The 23060-nt window shown below is 40.1% G+C and overlaps 1 protein-coding gene across 2 annotated transcripts; it reads left to right on the plus strand.

The window, feature by feature from the left end:
• kcnk10b (potassium channel, subfamily K, member 10b) lies at nt 1–18908 on the plus strand. 2 transcript variants are annotated; one of them, XM_064321862.1, is made up of 8 exons: nt 4–264; nt 897–963; nt 4420–4820; nt 12501–12618; nt 13809–13969; nt 14989–15181; nt 15774–15916; nt 16399–18908. In XM_064321862.1, exons 2-8 carry the CDS (start codon nt 909–911, stop codon nt 17053–17055), a joined length of 1728 nt encoding a protein of 575 aa, XP_064177932.1. In that variant the 5' UTR covers nt 4–264; nt 897–908; the 3' UTR covers nt 17056–18908. The 2 variants fall into 2 exon arrangements, with proteins under 2 accessions (XP_064177941.1, XP_064177932.1); XM_064321871.1 differs by having other exon boundaries at nt 1–963; nt 14992–15181.
• The last annotated feature ends 4152 nt before the right edge of the window (nt 18909–23060 follow it).

The raw sequence follows: 23060 nt of genomic DNA on the forward strand, positions 1-23060 counted from the left end.
GTGTGACAGAAATCTGGTCCTTTACTTCATTAATTATTCATGCTTTCTCCTACATGCTAAAATTCTGTAATGGCGTGTGTTTCCAAGAGAAAGAACGGGTACGGTAAATTACTTTAATTGCCACGGGGACCCTCTCTGTTACCATGTGCCCGTGCCTTCGCCTCACTTCTTGGTCGTGTCTCCAGCGCCTAACTCCACCTAACAACGACGGTAGAGGAGGCGTTTCCTGCCTGATTTGTTGGCTACACGACGACATCAAAGCCAGTAAGTCGTAATATGAAAACGAAGATAATGGAAAACTAGGGAGCACATTGTAGCCCATAATTTAATGGGTCTTATGACGGAGGCTCTCATTTATTTTATAACAGATCTGTTACAAAATTTTGCTTTTGGTTTGACAAGAGGGCTTGAGCAGAGTGGAGACTACTATAGCTTTAGTGACAAGTCAGTCGTGCTACGACTCGATTGAAGTCTTCCCAACAGCTGTTTTGAGATGGATTCACCGTAGTGCTGCCTTTGAGCAATAGATGAAGCTGGCGTGAAGTTAATCATCTCTGTTTTCTTTTATTATCGAGTCCGCTTTCCTTGTTTACTGGCGAACTGACGTGTGAAATGTGCTGCAGCGAGAAGCCAATTGGGTGTTCTTATAAGGTACCACGGCAGGGGAAAAGCTCAAAACGATCAATTTGCCCCCGCGTGCACCACAAGCCCTATGACTGCTAGAGAAAAGAAGATAAAGATGATGCGTTTCTGCGATTGTTTCTCCAGCTATGTAGTACAGTATCTGTTGAAAACGAGTGGATTCAAAGCAAGGGCGCTGGCTGAACAGAAATATTAACCTGTTTTTGATGCAACGTTGGACAGATATTCTTTATTCTTTGTCTTTTAATTGAAAGAGAACAAAAGAGATGAAATTTCCAATAGAGAACCCACGAAAGCAAGTGAACTGGGAACAAGAGCAAGGTTAGTAGAGTATTATTTTGACCTCATGAAAAGTTTGTTTCCTTCTTTACATAATGTTTATATAAACTAATGATAGCTACTGTGTTTTCTATTATTTATATTACTTCATGTAAACTTCAGTAATAGGCAGCTAGAAAACGACGATCAAAAACATTTTATACTAAACAAAATTTCTCAAAATATTATTTTGATTCTGACTATCAATGAATGAAAGTCTGCGCGCACTTCTACAGTAATTTAAGTAGCCTATGTGTCCTGTATCTCATGATTCATCAGTTACCGTTCCTTTCGGAGCTTTATTACTTTCGATTATTCTCAGCTCATTGCTGAATATTTCCTTTTGCACATTCGAGTTTGGCAGTGGGTGCCTTGCTCAGATGTATTGTAGGCTATAGTCTAAATGTGAAATATTAAGGAGGGGACAGATTGGGAGATGCCTGCAGGCAGCCCATCAGACCATGGGGAATTACTTAATACTGTCGTGGGCATGGTCAAATGTAGGCTGAGGTCATACCGGAAAACGAAATAATAGTGCGCTGGCATTTATTATTATTATTATTATTATTATTATTATTATTATTATTATTATTATTATACACATACACAATACATGTATACATACCCATTGGCTGGGCACATGAGGAGGTCTCTGCGCTGCTGTAAGGAATGATGAATAATGAATTATGGGGTGATGTGCTACTCTGATGAAGTCAATGTGTAGTGCATGCCATGCAGCTCTTCCAAACACACCATCACATGAAAGCTAGAATACAAAGTATATTAGCAATACTTGGTGATTTAGCCAAGTGTCTCTGATGTATCTTACATGTTGATATGGTTTCAGGGGCGATAGCTTATTTAATGTATGTATGCATCAATTAGCATGTCTTTTTTTGTGGTCAAAGCAAAACTGAATATATCATTAGATCATCAGAGCAAATCAAATGCCTGGTGGAATAGGCCTTTACTGTCATTGGTAAAGGTTCTTTCTTGCCTAACTGTATAGTTGCCTTTGGGTAAATTGTAAGAGTAAGTAGCCTAGGTCTGCATCTATCTTATTGTTAACCAGACAGTAAGGACAATTTAGGAATTTGATAAATGAGTTTAAATTAAAACAGTGCCCACTACCAAAACCAAATTTTGTTAAAGTGAAAAATCAATATGATTTATTTATTTATTTATTTGGTAAAACATAAGTAATTTTTGTCTTATAGGTACACTGAATACAAACCACAGTCATCATTCAAAACCATTGCATATTTTTAAATAATGAATTGCATTCTGGATATTAGAATGTTGAGTTAGATAATCCTGCTTTTAATTAGTAGAATTATTTTATCCAGCACAACAGACAACCTGATAAGGATTATTTTCCAGGCACATTCTTAACAGTGTGACAGTTGTGAATTGATCTTTTAATTAATAATCCTTCAGTACAAATCCTTTCATGAAATGGTTTGGTTTATGAGCAAACCTGTACATACATTGTAATGTATTGTTTGTGTTTCTTACAGGATATTCTTTCAAGCATTTACAATTGCTCTGAAGGGCACTATATTAGATAAATAATTGAATCACAATGCCTATGCAGATATGCCTTATACAGTTTACTTGTATACGGATCTGTAGCTCCGGTAAGCGTGTGGGTGACTGCAGGGATTCCCGGCTGTCCTTGAGTCACGGACGTGAAGGTGGACGTGATTCAGAATGAGACGCGTCAGAGTTGATGAGGGGAGCGTTCCAGAAGGCAGGAGCTATCGGCTTGCTGTGCTCAGCAGCAGGCGATGAAGACAGGCAATCAACTAAAAATACTCACCCAGGCGTCTAACTAAAACAGAGGCGACAAATGATCACTTTTTGGGTTTCATATGAACCTGGCGAATGCTGTTATCAAGTTCCCTTTGGCGTTGCATTTTTGTTTTGCAGAGGAGTGGAGTGAAGTTAAACAGCATTATTGTGTCAGGGATTATTTGTCTTCTCTGTGTGACCCTTACCATATGGGATGCATCATTGCAGGCACAGTCCATCTGCAAACCCCTTACAGACTTGCAGCAAACACTTTTCATTATTGTGATTTTGTTTATTTATTTAAACAAGATAACTTAAAGGGGTAATATTATCAATAACGTCTGATAATTATTATTATTAAAGGTGATGATTGCGTCATTTCAGTTTGTAGGCTTCCTTGCATTTTTAAGGAATAGTTTAAAAGACGCATGTATATTTTATGAACTGGGAAACATAAAGCAAAAATGACATAATCATAGCCTGTACTCTATGTTCTATGTATGGGTATTCAGAAGAGACATATGGAGAGTATGTGTGGGTTATACCACATGTACCTGAGTTTCTCAGTCAGTGAAGCGTTAGAAGTGATGCAACACAGCACAGTGGTCGTACACAATGGGATCAATCTTGCCAGAAGTAGGGATTCTTTTATCTTGACAAGGGCTACTGTTGCATAGGCTCCTCCCAGTTATGCGCCAGGTGCGCTATAAAATGTTCAGTGTTATTCAACCCTTACAGAGTACATATGGTCCCTAATGGGATAGTTTACTGTGTGCTCACAGGCTACCAGTTATCATAAGTGACATGCCTCGCCCACTGTTGCTGCCAGCTCTCCTGTGGTACCATGTGTCAAGTGGTTACTCACATGTGGTTGAGTACAATTGGAAGTGTGCACGTGGTTCAGTCGCAATAGTATTAGATCTGAAATGAAAACCTGATATATAAGATGGGTCTCTCAACTGACAAATCAGGAGCTCCAAATGCTAAAATGCTGTACATTCATGTTGGAAATGTATAGCGGCACTGCTTCAAGGCTACCGCACACAGCTGTAATTGTTCACATCATTACATTGCCTACAGGGGTCCATCTCTTTTTTGTCCTTTGGCTTCTGCTTACAGTTTTGCACAAATGGTGTGCCATTACAAGAATGCACTGTTAGTGTTTTAGCCTGATCCAGAAAGGATCTACTGTCTCATATTAATTTGACAGACATGCATTATCGCTTCATCTTCACTTCATCCTGTCAATGCTGATATTTCTATGGCTTGAGCCTCTAAGCTTCAGTGCATTAACTTTCCTCTCCTGTCTCTGGTGGTGCTTCAGTTCAGCGTTGCCTTGCACAGCTCATTACGTAAATCATTTCCACATTGTTTCTGTTTCCTCTTGTGAAGGTTTAATCCAGAAAGGTACCATTTTGAACACTGGCTTTTTACAATTAAAAGCCACCATTACCGTTTTTATTCACAATTACAGTTTGGTGAGTTCAGAAATCACTAAAACTATTTAGCCAAACTGAGTTTGTATTTATAAAAAAAAAAGAAATGTTATGCTTGAATTTACTTCAAAGTCAAAATTAAGGACAAACGTTGAGTGAATACAGGCCACGTCCACCAGTACAGTCCAGCCCATTAGTAAGTTCTTGCTGTTGTCTCCCTCCCTCTTTACAGTGGCGGTTCAAATTAACATGGTTCCGCCAAAGAAGGTTCAGCCTGGGGTGGCCCAGTCCAGCTTGGTGCAGGCCAGTGTGGCCGCCATGCAGAACCCCATGGGCTGTGAACCCAGGCCCAATGGCCACTGCCCGCTCCCCAGGCTCTCCGTGTCTTCCCGCTCCACGGTGGTGGCCAGCATGGACAGCACCAGTTCCACGCTCCACACCGTCATGAAGTGGAAAACGGTGCTGGCCGTCTTCGTGGTGGTGGTGGTCTACCTGGTCATCGGGGGCCTGGTGTTCCGGGCCCTGGAGCAGCCGTTTGAGAGCAAACGGAAGGACAACATTACACAAGAGAAGGCTGTCTTCCTGCACGCACACACATGCGTCACCCCTGCTGAGCTGGATGAGCTCATAAAGGTAAGTTAAAATCGGCTACAGACGAGCCAGAGACCAGGGTTCTGTCAGGCAAGAGGGATTAGGGTTTTTGGTGGAAACCAGTTTCAGTACATTGGAAGCCGAGGGACTAGGGTGTGGCTAGGGAGTCTGTGGGGTGGAATAAATTTCAGTAGGGCATTTGTTCTGTGGTGGTGGTGAAGTAGAACAAGTACAGTGAAGTGAAAATGAGAAGCTGACTGGGCTCATACAAAAAAAAGTTAAACTTGGAATTGCTTTTCCTCAATGATGACAGTTGTCTCAAAACTGAGATATTAAAAAAACGATATAAACACGTATATAAAATGTAAAAATAGAGGTGATTGGGTAGAGTTGAGAACAGAGGAGGAGACATCTTTGATTTTAAACACAGGAACAAAGCAAGGCTAAAAATCCTGCATAGTATGCCTTTATACTTAAATAAGCATATCTGTAAAACCGTAAACATAAGGACGATAAATATAGAAAGATTGTCACCCTTGGGTGCCTGAAAGGCTAATTAGCTGTAAGGAGTTATCAGTTGTATCCAGGAGTCATGGGGCATTGGTTTAAGACTCCCTGCAAATGACCTGTCTATCAAAGCCATCCCACCAGCTGTCCCCAGGTCAACAGAATGTACTAATTGATAAGTAAATGCCATGTGCAGACAGACTGGCCTCTAACACATTAAAAGGCTTTTCCAACGGCAAGATGTATCCTGCAGGAATGTGCCTCACATATGACAATAAATCCCACGTTATTTGTGATATTATATGATATGGTGGAGCTGGCATGTAATTTGATTTTGTCTTGTCAGCAACTATGAGCATAGAAGAGGTCGTCTTGCGCATGGAAGGCTTGCACTGTCTGGAGCCTTTAGAAATGGTCTGAGTATTACAGAAGAAGGATAAGAAGCAGTAAATTGTGAAGTGAAGCACTGAAGAAAAATGCCAGACAGCAGGGACTGTATTTCAGAAGAATACAGAGTGAGCTGGAGGCTGGCTTATCAGTGGTACCTGTGGAGTATAACACACTTTTCAGGCACCCTAAGATGTATGTGGGAATGATGGAGAGTTTATGATATTATTGTGGTAGTTCTTGGCATTTATTGCAGTAAGACTTACGAATGTTGATAGCCAAAATTTCCACAGTATATTAAGGGTTTAATGTCCGCATGACATATCCTTAATGCTTGCCCTGAAATTGGCAGGCATTCTCATCTCAATGGACAGCGACACTTTGGATATAAGTGTATGATTGACTGTGGAAGATGTCTATTACATCATGTACAGTTTGCAATATAAGTAGCGACTAATTGCTAAACAGTGTTGCCCATATAGCCGACTGCTATAATGCCAACACTGGAGAAATTACCTTTATCATTACTTTTATTGTTGGCACACTATGGGGAATTTGGCATGGTTAAATTTTGTGAACTTTATACCACCCCACTATCCCCTACCCCCCAATGATCCCACATCACTGCTAACCTCATAGGTCCCATAGCCCTGAGCGTTTTGAGAGAGGTCAGTAATGCCCTTATGGCACAGACAGCATAACTAAGAATCGCTGGTTGCAAGTGTCGGCTAGCTAATTAAAGCAGCCTGTTCTCTGGTGATAGAAAGCTCATAACCGGGTTTTATTTTACCTCTGCTGCTCTGCGTTCTCTTTTCTGCAAGCCTTGTGCTTTTTTAATAGGTGCACCTTTCTTGGCTCCTCATAAAGAAACTGAGCAACACCTGAGATTTCATGCCCGCCAGAAATTGATCTGGAATCGTGAAACCGTGCAGATAGTGAGCCGAACAGGGAGGTCCCTTGGGTCTTTAATGTAGTAAAACAGGACAATTTTATTTAACAATAGCGGCCAGCCATGCAGAATTCAGTTCAGATGCCCGGAGACCACATATTAAAATGAGCGGTTTGGTAAGTAAACAAAAAGGCAAGGTTGTTTCCTTGGTGGCTGAAAAAATGAAATACAGATGGTGTCATTAAAATATAGCACTTTGCTTTGGAAACCTCAGTGGGAAAAATAGCAAAGATGGAGAATGTGCTTTGTCAGGGAATCTGATTTAAAATGCTGATATTGTGGTATGTATGATTTACAGTCATTTCACACTCACAATGCGTTTTTAAATAGGGACATTTTTGTGAAGACATTTTAATCTGCATGAAAGATCAGACACTGCCTCCATATGCAGACTCAGAGGTAGAAATAGGATTACTAAAACAGCTTTATTTTATTACTTTCAAGAGTGATGCAGATCCTTATAATGTGGCACATGGTGTGGGTAGCTCAGTGCTTTCCAGTGTGGTGCTAGCCTTCTCTGCATGGTGTAACATGAGAAGGATAGGAAAATGGATGTGCCATTGTTGTGAGCTGCAGAATCACACAATCTGGATCAGAGACCCCTATATCAGTATTTACACTGATAAATTAACTGACTTGAGGCCACCATTGTATTGTTTGTTGATGGAAATTGACAAACCTGAGACCGATACTGAGATATTTACTGACAGAAATTGATAGATCTGACACCACCTAGCGGTACAGTATTTACAGAAAAACAGACCTGTGACCAGTACTGTAGTATTAACAGAGACAAATAGACAGACCTCAGACCAGTACTGGCAAATTAACAGTGACAAAGGAACAGATCTATATATCAAATATCAAAGATATCTTCTTGTGATGACAATCTTTCTTAAACAGTGGTTTTTGACCTGACTTACACTGCATGGTTAAGTATAATGACAGGCCACTACTCAAATGTTTTCACCGCTGTCACAATACAGCAGGCCGTAGTGACATGACTGACATTTTTTGCAGGGCGTTCCTGCAAAAGAGCATCCATGCTCAGCGAACCTACCCTGGGTAAATAAAGGTTAAATAAAAATAAAAAAAAACATGACTGACATGAAGTTATGTCCTGAAATAAAAAAAGAAAAAAAAAGATGGTATAAAGATGCTGATGCCAAGAAACCATAAATATGAGTGCGCAGGGATCTCACATCCAGGAAGCAGCTGGACTTTATTAGAATGGACACTGCAATCAAGTGATTTGGAAAATATGAAGCTGTCTTTCTTTTGGCTGTGATCCTGTAGTGTTTTGTAGTGTCTCTTTTGATTAAAACAAGAAAAAGAAGTCTAAAATGAATTTTACTCAAAATTAATTCAATTAGGATATTTTTAAAATATTTGTATCACCAGATGAACATAACTAGAAATGTGAGCTGTAAAAACAGATGATTTGAACTAATGTGTTAAATGCGTGCATCTCAGTTATATGGTTGCATTGAAAGAATGGCAGAACAATGAATTCACTCATTCCACTTTAGCTTTGGGAGATCTGGATTTTAATATTAAAATAAAGTTTCAACATTCCAGAATGTTTATTCTGAGAGATCAACAAAATAAAAATTTCAATACTGATGATTTAATATTCAATAATAATATTAGCTGATGTTGACACTCTTAATTAACTGTAGCCGTGGAAACAAGGAGCCACCATTAATTTTCAATCATTGTGTGTCATCTGTTTTAATATTTCATTCAACATTAAGGCACTAGACCTTTCCCCAGTGCACATAAGAGAGGCCTAAAATGAGATGCAGCTCATTGGTATTTGACGTGTACTGTTTTTAACCAGTTCCCAGGGAGCCACGTTCATTCAGCACTCTATCAAAGCAGTGAAATTTCACAGCATGTCTTCATTTCCCACACAGCTTTCCTATTAGCACTGGGAATTTTCCCATCTCGGATGGATGCTCATGTCATTTTTATCATTATAGGGAACTTTACATTCATCAGAAATAAATGCGGAAAGCTGCATTTTGCTTGTATATGTCCTGTGATACATGCTGAAATAAAATGTTTAGGATTGTTTTCAGACCGTGGGTCATTATTTAGTCACTGAAATTTTTCCCCTTTGGAATTGACCTTTATTATGTACTTCCTGTGGCCCTTTACAGTAAAATGAACGGAGTATATGTGATGGTCCCACTCTGGGCCAGTGCCAGACCATATGCACTGTGTTAGAATTGATTTAACAATGGACATTTTATTGTGTGTGACTCTGGGGGGGGCATGGCTTGAGGGACTACCATGACTACCATGTCAACAACCATGGCAAAAACTTGTATTACAGTTGTTGACATGGCTGAGGATAATAACAAATTCATATAACCACTATTCGTATAACCACTCACAAATCAACTTCAGTTCATTTCAGTGTCACAGTGGCATTGATCATGTTGCATCAATACCAGGGGCAGTGCAAAAATAACATAATGAAAAGAGAAAGAGAATCCGTAATCCACCACCAGCGTCTGTGGTTTCTAGAGAATGCGCTAGAAACAAACATTCTATCACATAGAAGAAAACTGAAATTTTATTTTTGGTAGTTTCATAAAGTGCTGTGTCATAATGATTCTGTGCCATCTCACAGTCTTGCTGCGCATGATGAGCTTGTCACACACAGACTCCGGGTGCTTGTAAACATTGGGCAGGCTCCTGGGATGCCTATGCCAGTGTTTGGGAGTGAGTGATTTAGGCACACTTCCTGCTCCTTGCCATCTCACCAGGGTGTTCATCCTCATTACACTGGCTTGGCAGCAGTGGGGTGACTCGCTGTTATGGAGGATGGATGTGCACTTTGAAAGTCACTCACATTTCTTCACGTCGATGATTGTTCTTTTTGGTGCCTACTTTATGTGAGGCTGCTTTTCATAATTTTCTTTGAAATGAGATGGCAGTTTAGCAGACTTCAGTTGGCGTTTTTAAGCAAGCACACAGGGAGAGATTAACTACTCCTGAAATAAGGATCTTGCAGACAACCTCTAGCCCGCCATTATTTTTGTCATCCTTTGATCCACTTTTGCTCAAGATGTTGTTTTATTTTCAATTACAATCATATATGCAATGCTTTATTTTAACAGATCAAATAAAAATGGGTGTTTCCTCAATTTGTGTAAAATACACCATTTTGTTTATATTGTTAACCTTTCACAGGTCATAAGCAAAAGTTTTATACTTACAAGCATACAATTATGAGTAAATGACAATTCCAAAGGACATTTAAAGGTGGGTCTTAACCTTTGAGAGAATTAACTAATATGCATTTTGTATAAACAGGAATAAAGACACGAATTAAATAGTAAGAGCTCATTAGCATGCTAATTGCATTTGGTCAAGGATTCAGGAACTGATGAATTGCACCTCATACTTTACCCACAATGCATTTCTATGAGTTGGAGTAAATGCTTCACTAACTTCATTATGGCACAAAGCAGGGCAGGCTATAGGAAGAAAAATTGGTGCTTGCAATCTGCGGTTTGATCAAATGGTTTAGAATTGTGTTTTTCAAGCCTTTTTTCAGGAGCCATCCTTTCCAGGCACCAATCATCCTTTAAGGCACTCAGATTAAAAAAAAAAAATATTGCTTCACCTTGATCTCAGCGCAATAAAGAAACCCAAACAAATGTGAAGTGGATCAAACATTATAAAGCAATTTCCCTATTCTTGCAGCACCTGAAAGTGGTTGAACAGATCATCTGAATTACAAAGCTTCAGTCTGTAAAACTCCAGAGTGCATAGCTCTAAGCTGTCTGTAGAAGACCTCATCTAAGAAATATGGCCAGTGGGAGATTCCATGTGCTGGTTTGCTTCTTTAGCTAAGTAGGCGTCAGTTAGATTTATTACTTAGTTTTAGCTCTGTGGCCAAAGGTGTGAGGTGCAATGTGGCTGTTATCATCTGAGTCATGTATCATGTGCAGGACCAGCATGCAGAGACACTAGCCGCAGGTGCAGGTCTTATGGAGAGTCAGTCTTTAATAAGGTTGCTTTAGGGTCGCTCTTTCATTCGATGCTAAAGCAGGTGGGTACAAGTTTCCTGGTAGCTTTTGCTGTCTTGATCTTGTGTTCCTGAAGTCTGCATGGCTTCTCCTTTGCCAAAGATATGCTGTACAGATGCAGTACCAAAATGATAAATCATTTGCAGGGTGCAGTACCATATTTTGAATTGGTATTTGTGAATATTGTGTGCATTCGTGTGGTTTAGCCCCTACCAGAGAAATGTAATGGCTGACTTTTGGAACACCTGTTATTTGTAAATGTTATTGTGTCTGTTAAGAATATTCTGCTCTTCTCTTCTGCCAAAGATCTCTGGCACAACTGCAAGGAATCGGTCCATTAGTATAATGACTCATTCTCGTTCCAGGGGGTGAGATCAGTGCAACATGAACAGAAATGACCCTCTTTACAGTCACAGTTGTATGTGGGAAATTTTATTTTACTCCTCTGACACTAAGACCTTGATTCAGTCAATCTTTTCTAAGTCTTAAACTCAAAGATAGTGGAAATTTTCTTTTTATCTTCTTATCAATTTCACAGTCTGCCAAATCCATGGAAAATATTGTTTGCAATGAAAAAGGCTTATTCTCATTTATTTGTAAATGAAAGGGCATATGTTGGTTGGTTGGTTTCTTACTCCGTGGAAGGGTGAATGTATATTTCATAAGTCTGACTTGATGCACCTGACAAGACATGACACGTTGAGGTGAGATGTTGGCATGGAATGACTTTGGTGGACATCAATTCAGTGCTGAAAACACAGCAGAGAAAATGTGGAATTGGCTTTCATCGCCAAACTTCGCCAAAATTGTCTTGGGAACCCTACAAGAATTCACATCTCAAGATGTGGGAATGGGTATACTTGGAAATGAGTGTTCATTTTAGTATTAGGTGAAGCATTTCATAAGATAAAAAATAATACAAATGCTGTGTGAATTAAAGGATGGCATTCTGCAGAATGATTTATGTTTATCATTATTGATATTGAACTTTCATGTGTTTTTGAATGCCTGAGACATTTAAGAACGAATGTGCAGCTACACCAGCCAAAATGTTATGAAAGGGCGTTTGCTTATAGTGCTGGAAAAGAAAAGCTTTCGTACAGACCACAGCTAAGTTTCCTGCAGCAGTCCTAACTTGAGAACCTGCAGAACGCACGTTTGACCTTCAGCTCTCCGGAGGCTGGGCCATCGATACATAACTCTCACACCTGAACTGGCTGGCAGTCCACCCCGCTGCTCCCCACACGTAGCGTCCATCTGCTCTCAGGATATCCCGTCAGGATAGGGGCTCAGATGTGGTGGACGCCCAGTGTTTCAATAGCGATGACTCATCACTCTGAGGAGCCATTGCGTGTCACTCACGCAGATGACCCAGCTGAGCACTGTCCTTTTTGGGCATTATGCACGTAGCTGCCCTGTCCTCCAGGGCGGCGGAATCAGGCTAAAGTTAGTAGCTCATTTTCAGTGAGCACTAACTGGCAAAGCTTTGTGGCTATTTGACACAATTTATTTTGTCATGTATGTTAATATAGCCACATGCAAAGTTTTGACCTGTCTGAATATGCACTTTATGTAAGATTCAGAGGTTAGTTCTTAAATTATACCTTAGTTGTGATTAAATCCTTGTGGTGTAGTTTTCAAAACAGGTTCATATTGTATTTAAAAATCCTCAGATAAACTTTGGAAGTTGACACCTCAAGCTCTGTTAATTTTTGCATAACAGTGGGTTAGCAAAGTGTAAAAAATCTATATAAAAAGCTGTAATATTGAGGATTCACTGCATGTCTCTTTCAGAGCATGTGACTAAATTAACTGTGTGACTCATATTTTTCCCAGCATGCTGTGAATGCTGCCAGTGCGGGGGTAAGCCCCATCGACCAGACATCATACAACTCCAGTTACTGGGACCTTGGAAGTGCCTTTTTCTTTGCCGGCACTGTGATCACCACAATAGGTAATCTCCACACGCCTCTTCCCAGAACCTCTTCTTCTTCTGGGCCCCTGGAAGATTGATTCATATGCCCTTGTCATCTGTTACGTGAAATGGAGTGAAGCAATACACTCTGCAGATTGAAACTCTGCCAGTGAATACTGTTGCTTAATTAAGCTGCCAGTGAGATGGCAGATAAAGAGATTTCAAAGAGGGAAGCAATATCTGACCTTACCCTTAACCTGGATGCATGATGGATTCATGACCTTTATAGACTTTTAATGGAATCTGTTCATCCAGTTGCTCATTTCAGAGAATCTTGTGCTTGTCAGGCTCCAAAAAGAATCTCTCTACTATGGCTTGAAAGAGAGGGTTCTTCCAAAGACCAGCTGAAGAAAAAGCTTCAGCTGAACGGAATCCTCATTTAAAATACAGAGCGAAAGCAATATGCCCAGACATTAGTGAGTACCTAGAAGTTGTGGTTGCAACCAGTTGCTGATAAAACTTGAAATGACTTTTGTATTGCTAAATAAGAGAGTTTTTGCAGGAAATCTTTTCCGCCATGAGCTTGAGATGACTCACTAATGTGGGCATTAGTGTAGTTATTTTACACTTTAGTTTGTATTTTCATAGAGATTTGCTATGGCCACTTTTAAAGATCTCTGTCCAGAAACAATCCCTAAAATATATATTTAGTCTGTTTTAATACTAACAAGCAGGTAGTTTTCAGTACTTCATGCAGTTTAGCACACTTCAGAAAATGTATGAACATGATTAATAATTTACAAACCAAAACAGGTTCAGCAGAGCCTCAGGCTTTGCTTAAAATAACCTAAATAATAGAGTAAAGGGTCATTCCATTGGCTGGAGATCAACCAGATACAGGAGGAAGGAGGAAGAGAACTATGATATGGAAATGAGGTGAGGAAAGATGCATGCAAGTATCGGTTCTAGGAATAAGAAGCCCGTATCCTGATTCATCCAGCAAAATCAGTACTACCCTGTATATGGGGCCTTTATTATTATCCCTTTAAGCAGTAATGGTCCGTCTTCCCTCTTGTTTCTATCCCATTTATCTGCTTAAAGCAAGGCTTAAATTCATCCCTTAAAATGACTTAGAAAAGATGTCTGGATCAGTAGACAGATGTAGATCTTTCAGGTGCTGGAAGATCAAAAGACTGCATCTCACCGTGACATCTTGACTCCTCCTACAGGCTATGGAAACATTGCCCCCAGCACTGAGGGAGGAAAGATCTTCTGCATCCTGTATGCCATATTCGGCATTCCTCTCTTCGGCTTTCTCTTGGCTGGCGTCGGTGATCAGCTTGGAACCATTTTCGTAAAGAGCATTGCAAAGGTGGAGAAGATGTTTCGGGTGAGTCAGAACCATTCCAAAGCACATCCTGGGTTCTTCTGGGTCCCAGAAGCCTGGGCACACAGTGGGATTCAAGCTGAGGTTTCAGAATTATTTCGTTGCCAGTCATTCTGGAAGGAACCCAGCAGAAAATGAGGAACAGTACATGGAGTATTAAAAACCTTCGCATATTTAAATATGTATCACTCATCTCTATGCTATATTGTAGCATATTTAGAATGCACTGGCTCATATTATGTTACGTAATAGCAGACACCCATTTTAGGCTTTGATTTGTGATTAAATTAACTGAATGGACAGCCTTTGAGGCTACAGTGGCTGTGGAATAGCCTGAGTGACTTAATAACCGTTCTTTGCACAGAATAGCATCGATTCAAGTAATGTTATCAGGTTTGAATCTGATTTGACATATGAAACCAAAGCATCTCAAGCATGCAATGTGAATTTCATTCTGTATTTTATTTATTTTAATGGGATTTTCTGTGAAATAATAATGCATCAGCCATCAGTCTTAAAGCATGTTTTTCTCATTGGGCGTAAAGTGTCATTTAGGTATTTGCTGTATTTATTAGTGAATGGAGAGTGTACAGCCTTACTCTCAGGCTTGCATAGATTCTGATGTAGCCCTGTATATTTTTTTATAGGGAATAGGACACGCACTGCCTGAGAGTCCTTGAACAAGTCATTGCAATGCCAGGCTGTAGGGAAACTGATACATGGTTACATGAGCATCCATAATGGCTTCTAAGCATTCAGCTCTTAAACATACAGTACCTTGAGATGACAGTTTATATAACAAGGCATGCAAATTATGTTCAGGTCCCCTCAATTATTTTAGATTGATATTGATCATTTATCACAGCGCACTGATGAACAGATGATGAATGGATGTTGAGTCTCTGCCATGCTGGTCCCTTGTTCAGCTTTGCTTGGCCACGACGAAACTTGGCAAGCTTAACATACAGACCACTGAAACTAATTTAACTGAATGTGTCTCGATTTGTCCTCCGCTTTTCCAGCAGAAACATAGGCAAGTCAGCCAGACAAAGATCCGGGTGATTTCCACCATTCTCTTCATCTTGGCTGGGTGCATAGTCTTTGTCACCATCCCCGCCTTCATCTTCAAGGGCATTGAGGGCTGGACAGCCCTCGAAGCTATCTACTTTGTGGTCATTACCCTCACGACTATTGGCATTGGAGACTATGTTGCAGGTGAGGATTTTAGATTTATATGTGTATATATGCTATGATGTTACACTACAGTGCACTGCCGGGGGACTGGGATAGAGGTTTGGAAGGACAGCCCCTTTTTGTTCACTTGCTCTTGCCTGAAACCACATCAAGCTAAGCTTCCTTTCCAACTTGACGTCTGATCACCGACTAGCAGGGCCTCCTACATATCCACAATCTGTCTACACTTATTAGTGTGAATAGAGGGAAGAAATGTATCAAGAATAAAATGTAATTTATATTGAGTGAATAACAGCTGGAGTAGTGTTGCTTCTGAAGTTAAGTGCTGCAAATGTGAAATTAAATAAGCTCTTTACTGCATTTGTCGCAGGAACCTGCATTGATTTGGGTTTTAGCTTGTTGCCAGTGCCTCCATCTTGGTCATGATTCTTTTTTAATGCCTCTCAAACATCCCCATTGTTTCTGATGGAAGCGTTTCAAGCACTGCCTTCAACATCGAATGCACAGAAGTACTATGGTCAATGTAAAGATGCAGCTTGCAATGAATATTTTAAAAGTTTCAAGCTAATGGGAAATTCAGGCAGTGCCAGATACTGTATGTTTTTGCTTTCAGGTGGAGATCAGAAAAAAGAATATGGGGAATGGTACAAGCCGCTGGTCTGGTTTTGGATTTTGGTGGGCCTCGCTTATTTCGCCGCTGTGCTCAGCATGATCGGAGACTGGCTGAGAGTTCTTTCCAAGAAAACAAAAGAGGAGGTAGGAAGCACTATTTAAAGCTCATTTGTAGTAACGGCTTCAAAACTACAGTTAATGTCCTCTTTCTGAATTCTCACACCTAAAACAGCCCAGGAAACGTTTAACCCTTTAAGGTGTGAGATATGTAAAAAAATATTTACGTATGTATGTTCGTAACTGAACAATCACTACTGGTAATTGAAAACAATGGAGTGCTACAACACTGACTTGGGATTTTGAAAAAAACATTCCCAAAAAAACGTACTTTAAAGGTAGTCTGTGTAGTTCTTAAGATTTCTTTCCTATGGTAACACAGTATGGTCCTTCAACTCTATAAGAGTTGGCTGTAGAGTCTGCCAGTCTATCCTATTGTGTAAAATAGCCTTTACCGCTTCTGTTATGCATACTTTATACAAGCATGCACTCAAACAGTTCTGTGTTGCGTATGTCATATCAAAAGTGCTAATACACCTTTGTCTCTTGTGACGTGTCCTGTTGTTCAGGTCGGGGAGATCAAGGCCCACGCCGCTGAGTGGAAGGCCAACGTTCGGGCGGAGTTCCGGGAGACCCGGAGGAGGCTCAGCGTGGAGATCCACGACAAGCTGCAGCGCGCGGCCACAATCAGGAGCATGGAGCGGCGGCAGCTGGGCTTGGACCAGCGGGCACACTCCCTGGACATGCTCTCCCCGGAGAAGAGGGCTGTCTTCTCCAGCCTGGACACCGGCCGCTTCAAGACCACCTCGCAGGAGAGCATCGACTCCAAGCTGAACAACCTGCGGCTGAAGGTGGAGCAGCGCGAGAAGCGGGAGCAGGCCTCCTCCTCCTCCGAGGACAACATCTTCAACCGCTTCGGCTCGCTCACCAAGCTGGCCAAGCGCAGCAGGACCAAGGAGCTGAAGAAGAACATCCCGGAGGACATCCGCAAGATGTACGACACCTGCAGCTGCAACACCATGGAGGAGGAGAAGAAGGAGGAGGAAGGAGAGGAGGAAGAGGAGGAGGAAGGGGAAGAGAAAGAGTGCAACACCAGTTTGACAAATTTAGCCCAGTGTCCCGAGAGCTCCAGGCTAATGAACGGGTTCATTCCATTTGAAACCAAAGAGGACGAGGATGAAAAAGCACTTGAAGAACAACAAGAGCAGACCCAGATGAGCCCTTAGGCTGGGCATATGACCTGTTGAAAGGTTTTTTTTTAAAGTCTCAAAATGTGCCTTTCTGTTTTGTATGCTTAAATGTGGGACAGATTATGGTCTGCAGTCTGCTCATTAACTACTCACTGTGCCCTTCTAAATGAAATTCCGTCTGCCAAAAACCTTCTGAAAAAGGTTGCATTACCCAAATTGGAAGTTACACTATACTCTGCCAAAATGTCAGATGACTACGATACTACTGTAATGAGAGATGATTTTTAAGAGGTTGAGAATGTGTAGGACTGTAGAACAGCCATGTATATTGGCAGAATGAAGCTGAAGATTGCACATTTACTCAACCTTCAGAAAGGATTTTCTTTCTTACTATCAAGTCAATGTTGATCCTTTAACATGATGTCTGTAACATGGAGTCATTGTGAAATGAGAAAAAAAATGCAGAAAACTTCTGACTTAATAACACAGAAACCTAATGTTTTTAAGAAAACGGAAAATGACTTTTAAAAAATTGCTGCAAACATGTAGTCTAGATTGTGTAAAGAAAATAGAAAACTCAGAACTTCAACTGAAAACAACAACAGCAACAATAATTACGATACTTGTACTGTGCATTGTCTTTGAGAAAAATTGCTGTATCAATATATTCCAAAGCTGTTCGGTTCATGTTCGCAAGTGACATCTCAGGGCTCGTTGTCAGGTGGTTGTTGTTCATATACACTTGTCTGAATGATGCTGCATTCTCACTTAAAAATGGATTGCTTTGGCCGAATATGGACGAATGGAGCATAAGCCATATTGCAAAAAAACAAACAAAAACAAAACAAAAAAACAAACAAAAAAATATAAAACTGAGTGGGTTCCATCTTACCATAGTAAAACGCGTTGTAAAATGTTTAACATTTGTCAAAGCAGGAAGAACAAGTTATGGAATATAAATCTCAACGCAGTACTGTTCAGCGACTGCTCAGTCGGGTATGTTTCCTTAGTCATAAATAATAATCTTACGTGACTATTTTTCTGAGACCTGGACTGTACCCTGGGTCGGTATGGTAATATTTGAGGTTTTGGATAAAGACTGCTATCAACAGTCAGAATGCTTCTTTGAATATAATTTTTAATTATATTGCAAGTTCCTGCACAGAATGACACTGTCTGACAGTGTACGGTATGTCTCAGGATAGGTGGGTAATGAATGATTTGATTTGCTAGAGAGCACTGAGTATGTAATGAGTAGGTAGTGTCTTGTGTGAGTGTATTAGTGTATGTGAGCATTCACTACCCATAATGCACCTGGGCAATAATTTTCTGGCCCTCCATCACAAATGTGGGCATTTGTTTTACAGTCAGCTATATTCAAACCAAGAGGAATTTGCGACACAAAGGGTTCTATAGTTTATGTATCATGTGTCGATGACATGAAACCAAAATGGCATATCTTCATGATATTTTTGATGCTGACTTCTTCAACACAGACAAATTCTCAGTTTTCATTTAACTAAAACTATTCATATGTGTCCAAGAGTGATCAGTCCACTCTTTCAGAGTAAAATGCACTCTATCAGAGTTTATTTAGCCATTTTTTAAATATAGCTTTGTACCCTTAAGCAGAATCTATTTGCATTTCCTTTTACCAAGTCGTTTTGTTTGCTTACTTAATAAACGCCACATTAGTGATTGTACAGTATGCATCACAGGAAATCATCAGGCATGCAGTAGAAGGGAAACAGGAGCTGATGTACAGAAATACTGCCAGATGTGTTCCCAGCCAATTTTTGTAACACGCACCATTATCAGCTGTGTACATGCATGGTATAGTGATCTCATCTCCACAGTCATCCGTCACAATAAATGGACCTGTAAGCCTGCAGATGTGTTGCTACTTCCATTAAGTTTGGGGTAAGCATTTCAAAAATAGATTTATTGCTTTGTATAACACATAATTGCATAGAAAATGAGTTCTCTTTGTGGTTTCTAAATTAATCGAACTGAAATGAAAATGTGTGACCCACTGAGTTGCTGATGGTAAAAAGTATCCTTTAATTTAAATATCCTTTATGTCTGTATTGGGCAGTGCAGATATTTAAATTCCTCAGAACGTCTCTCTCTCTCTCCCTTTCTCTCATACACACACACACATACACACACAGTGTGATTCTACCATTAGTGGGGAGTGTAGTCATGATTGTAACTTCAGTTTCTCTCACAAACCGTACTGCACTGACAGATTTAATTGCATCAGTACTTCAGTTCCGCAATAACAGTGAGTCATTATTTAAATTTAGAAAGAAAAAAAAAACTTATTTGCCTTTAACAACACACAAGTTACAAAATGACTGCAGTGAGGCTGTTTAGCCAATATAGAATTAAAATGATGCATTTGACTCATTTCTGTGGCCATATTAAGCTTTTGTACGAGTCTATTCAGGCAAAGATATTGATCCAGATATAAAATGAATATTTGCGGCAGAACACCAGACATTGGGCACATCTTTTCCCTAAAGTGTCTGTGCCTACTGCAGAATAAGGGCATGGAGCTGAAACAGTGCAATCCTGGGGGCAGATATTATAAAATAATATTTCTAAGGTAACAGTTTCACATTGAGTTGAACTGAACCAACACAAGGACAAAAAACAGCTTCAGGTACAAGATATGTAATGTCTGAGCAATGACTTGAAGATTTCTTCAATATCAGCCATTGCTGTAAGCGAACAAACTCACACAGGACAAGAAGAGTAATTGAATATGGATCTCCAGTCCTAACATATCATTTTTTAAATCTTCAGCTGCTTTTTGTAAACATCTTTGCCTCAGTGTTGATTATCATTGAATTTCCATTGGCTATTTTTTTTCCCTCAGACTAGAGAACTGGTTTTCCCTCTCAGTTCTCTGATTTAAAGTTGTTGTCTATTTGGTGGGGCTTTGCATGGTTTGGCAGTAGTGTAATTAAGGGGTCACGAACCCTGCTGAGCTGCCAGGCATGTCAGTTCTTGGAACCCATCACTTAATTGATCAATTAAAGCAGATTGCATGGTTAACTCTGATCACCAATGAAAACGTCCAGACCATGTGGCTCTCCAGGACCAGGTTTGGACCTTGTCTAATATAAAAGCAGCAGATGAATAAAATAAAATAAAATACCTGAAGAAAAAGGGCATGTAATTGTGCTGATATATTAATATAAAATGTTGTGCTTCATAAATTGTTGTTCCTTGACATGCTTTAAAAGGTAAACCTATCATTCCATCATTTTCATTAAGATTTTCATTGAACATCACTTGTGCAAGCATTGCATTAAATATAGTGAGTGCATTTTGGAAATGAATAACATACAATGAACTGATACAGCAGATTTAGTCACTGGTACCTGATTAACCTATTAATATTCCCTGATCGGTCATTGCACACCTGGTGTCATCTAAGATGCCAGACTAGAACTTATTTAATTCTGATTGCTGTTGGCTCTCTACCACTACCCCCAACTGAATGTTCTGAACTGATAGAGAAATTTGAACGTGTGTTAAATCAAAATTAAATTGTCACATGCATACATACATTTAAAAAAAAGAATTATATTCTAAAAATAATGGGCATGGTTTCTGACTAATATATGCACAGAATGCAAAGGATAATGGAAAGATTATCCAGGTAAATGAAATGTCCACGCAGTCCAAGGTGACACAGAAATCCGTAATGAATTGAATCAAAGATAAGCTCCGGAGCTGTTGAGGACGGAGGAAAGCTTGACATAGGGCACGTGCACTTGTGTAATTGAATTATGGACAAAGTACCACGGAAGAAAAAAAAAAGCAATGAATTGCACCCTATGGAGTAAATGCTCCTCCAAGGTTAATATGACCTCCACCTGTCATGCGTTTCACATTGATGGGGAGGCGCTGGGTTGCACCATCAATTCAGCCCGTATTGGCTACAGAGGTGGGTTTCACGGGCACATTTACATCTCTGGACTGGCAATCAATGAGAACAGTGGAAAGCTGCACTGTATCCACATAGATCTAGCATGGTCTCACCTTGAGGCAGTGACAGCTATCTATAATTGCACAGAGCAAAATAAATTACTTCACTGGATGAGGAGGAAAGAACTTTACACCATGCTGGTTAATGCACTGTGATAGGTGGTGAAAAAGATAGGGATAGGGCGTCACTGGAAGAATCGGATAAATATGGGTTTTCCTGCACCTTGGGACTTTGACATTCAGCTAGGTAATCAACACTGATTTCTTCATTCAGTAATACAAGCATGGGTTACATTCTCACATGGACAGTAGATCCAGTTCCTCTCAACAGGCAAACTGATGGCGGCTATTAAAGTGGAGGTTGACCGTATGGTTCAACAGTACATGATCAGGGGTGCTCAAAGGTAAGTTAAAAGCTGGGGCTTTTTATTTTCCACGTCCCTTATGCCGCAAGTACTTTGTGCTACAACTGGAATTGACGCTTCGATGCAGGGGCTGATGGGAAAGCAGCAATGTGACAAGGTTGCAGCTGTTCCCACCCTGAGGTGAATAGATGACCTACGGCCTCACTTGCACTGTGAGAGGGAGGCCGCAGAGAGCCTGGCATCTCGAGAAAGGTGACTGTAGAAACGACAGCGCTAAGCGTGAGCAGAGACTACAACCTTAAGGACCCACTGCTGGGGCTGTAGGAAACTGCAATGAGGCTGTAATGGAAGTACTCCTGTCAATGAAACATTATTAATGTCTCCCAGAGGTTTGTAACAAGTGGCAGAGGCGTTAAGCTGTCACCGTAGTGTAATTCACCAAAAGGTCATCCCTAAACCTCTTCAATTAACTAAATGCATTTACTGTACTGTACTGCTCTCAGGCTTGCTTATTTTCCCCAAATGAAAACCCCAAGAAGACCTTTATGAATGAGAAAAATACTGGATCTCAAATTTCAAATGTAGAAATGTAGACTAAATTTGACAGGATTAAACGTAAAAAGAGAAAGGTGAAAGGATAGCCAGTATGGTTTATTCCAGCCTTACTCAGGATGTGACTCCTTTTACTTCTATGCTATGCCATGAGAAGCCTTGGTTAATTGGATGCATGAAACAGGGAAATGGGTCGATATTCCCGTCCAGTGACGAGACTGATGCGGGACTACATCGTTTTTCTTCCATTAGTGGATGTGAATTACAGGAGAAAAACCTCTTGCAGAGGAAGACTGTGAGGTCGACAGGGAGTCCTTGGGAATTAGCAAATATGCTAATTATATAATACATGATACAGAGCAAATTGTTGTCATGGTAACCCTCATTTTGAGAATCACACCATATGGAGTCAGTCCAATGTATAAGGGCAAAAAACACTCACCACTTTAGAAAATAGTTGCTTTAAGATTTATATATTGTGCATTCATGTATTTATTTACGTATGTATTTATTTGTTATAATCATATTCATCATCACCATCATAATACATTCTCTACAAATCATTATATAATTATTTTACAGCTATATTCCTTAGCACTCTTAATTGACAGCAGCTGGTGTCTTGAAAAATTTTGTGTGTGAAATGTGTGTGTGATCAATGGCCAGTTATGAAAAATATCTGGGAGCATCCCAAGTGAGATGTCCAGACTGAATTTTCAGTAGCAGTGTATGTTCCTCCACACATGGTATTTAAACCACTTCCCTGTCCGTTAAACTGAAGAAATATTGTTTCCTCCTCTTTGGTATAAACATGCCAGGAAACCTGATTGCACAATTGTTGATGTATATTTAAAAACATTTTCATTCACCTAATTAGCTAGAAACAGTGCAGTGAAGCTGTGGTCCTTTTAAACTGTAGATTCATGAAACAATGTAGGTGGAAGCAATTTTCAGGTGTGGCAGTTTTATTCACAAGCGCAGTTTGCTGAATACATTTTTTGAAACTGCGCAAAGTATGAGAGTAACTGTTGAATTTAGCTGTAATTCAAATATATCAATGTGCTACGATTGAATCCAGCACTCTGTGTCTGCAATGGGTCCAACTACAGTGGTTTGTGGAACATT

This window comes from Anguilla rostrata, chromosome 1 (genome assembly GCF_018555375.3).
Source record: "Anguilla rostrata isolate EN2019 chromosome 1, ASM1855537v3, whole genome shotgun sequence".
NCBI classification, from domain to species: domain Eukaryota; kingdom Metazoa; phylum Chordata; class Actinopteri; order Anguilliformes; family Anguillidae; genus Anguilla; species Anguilla rostrata.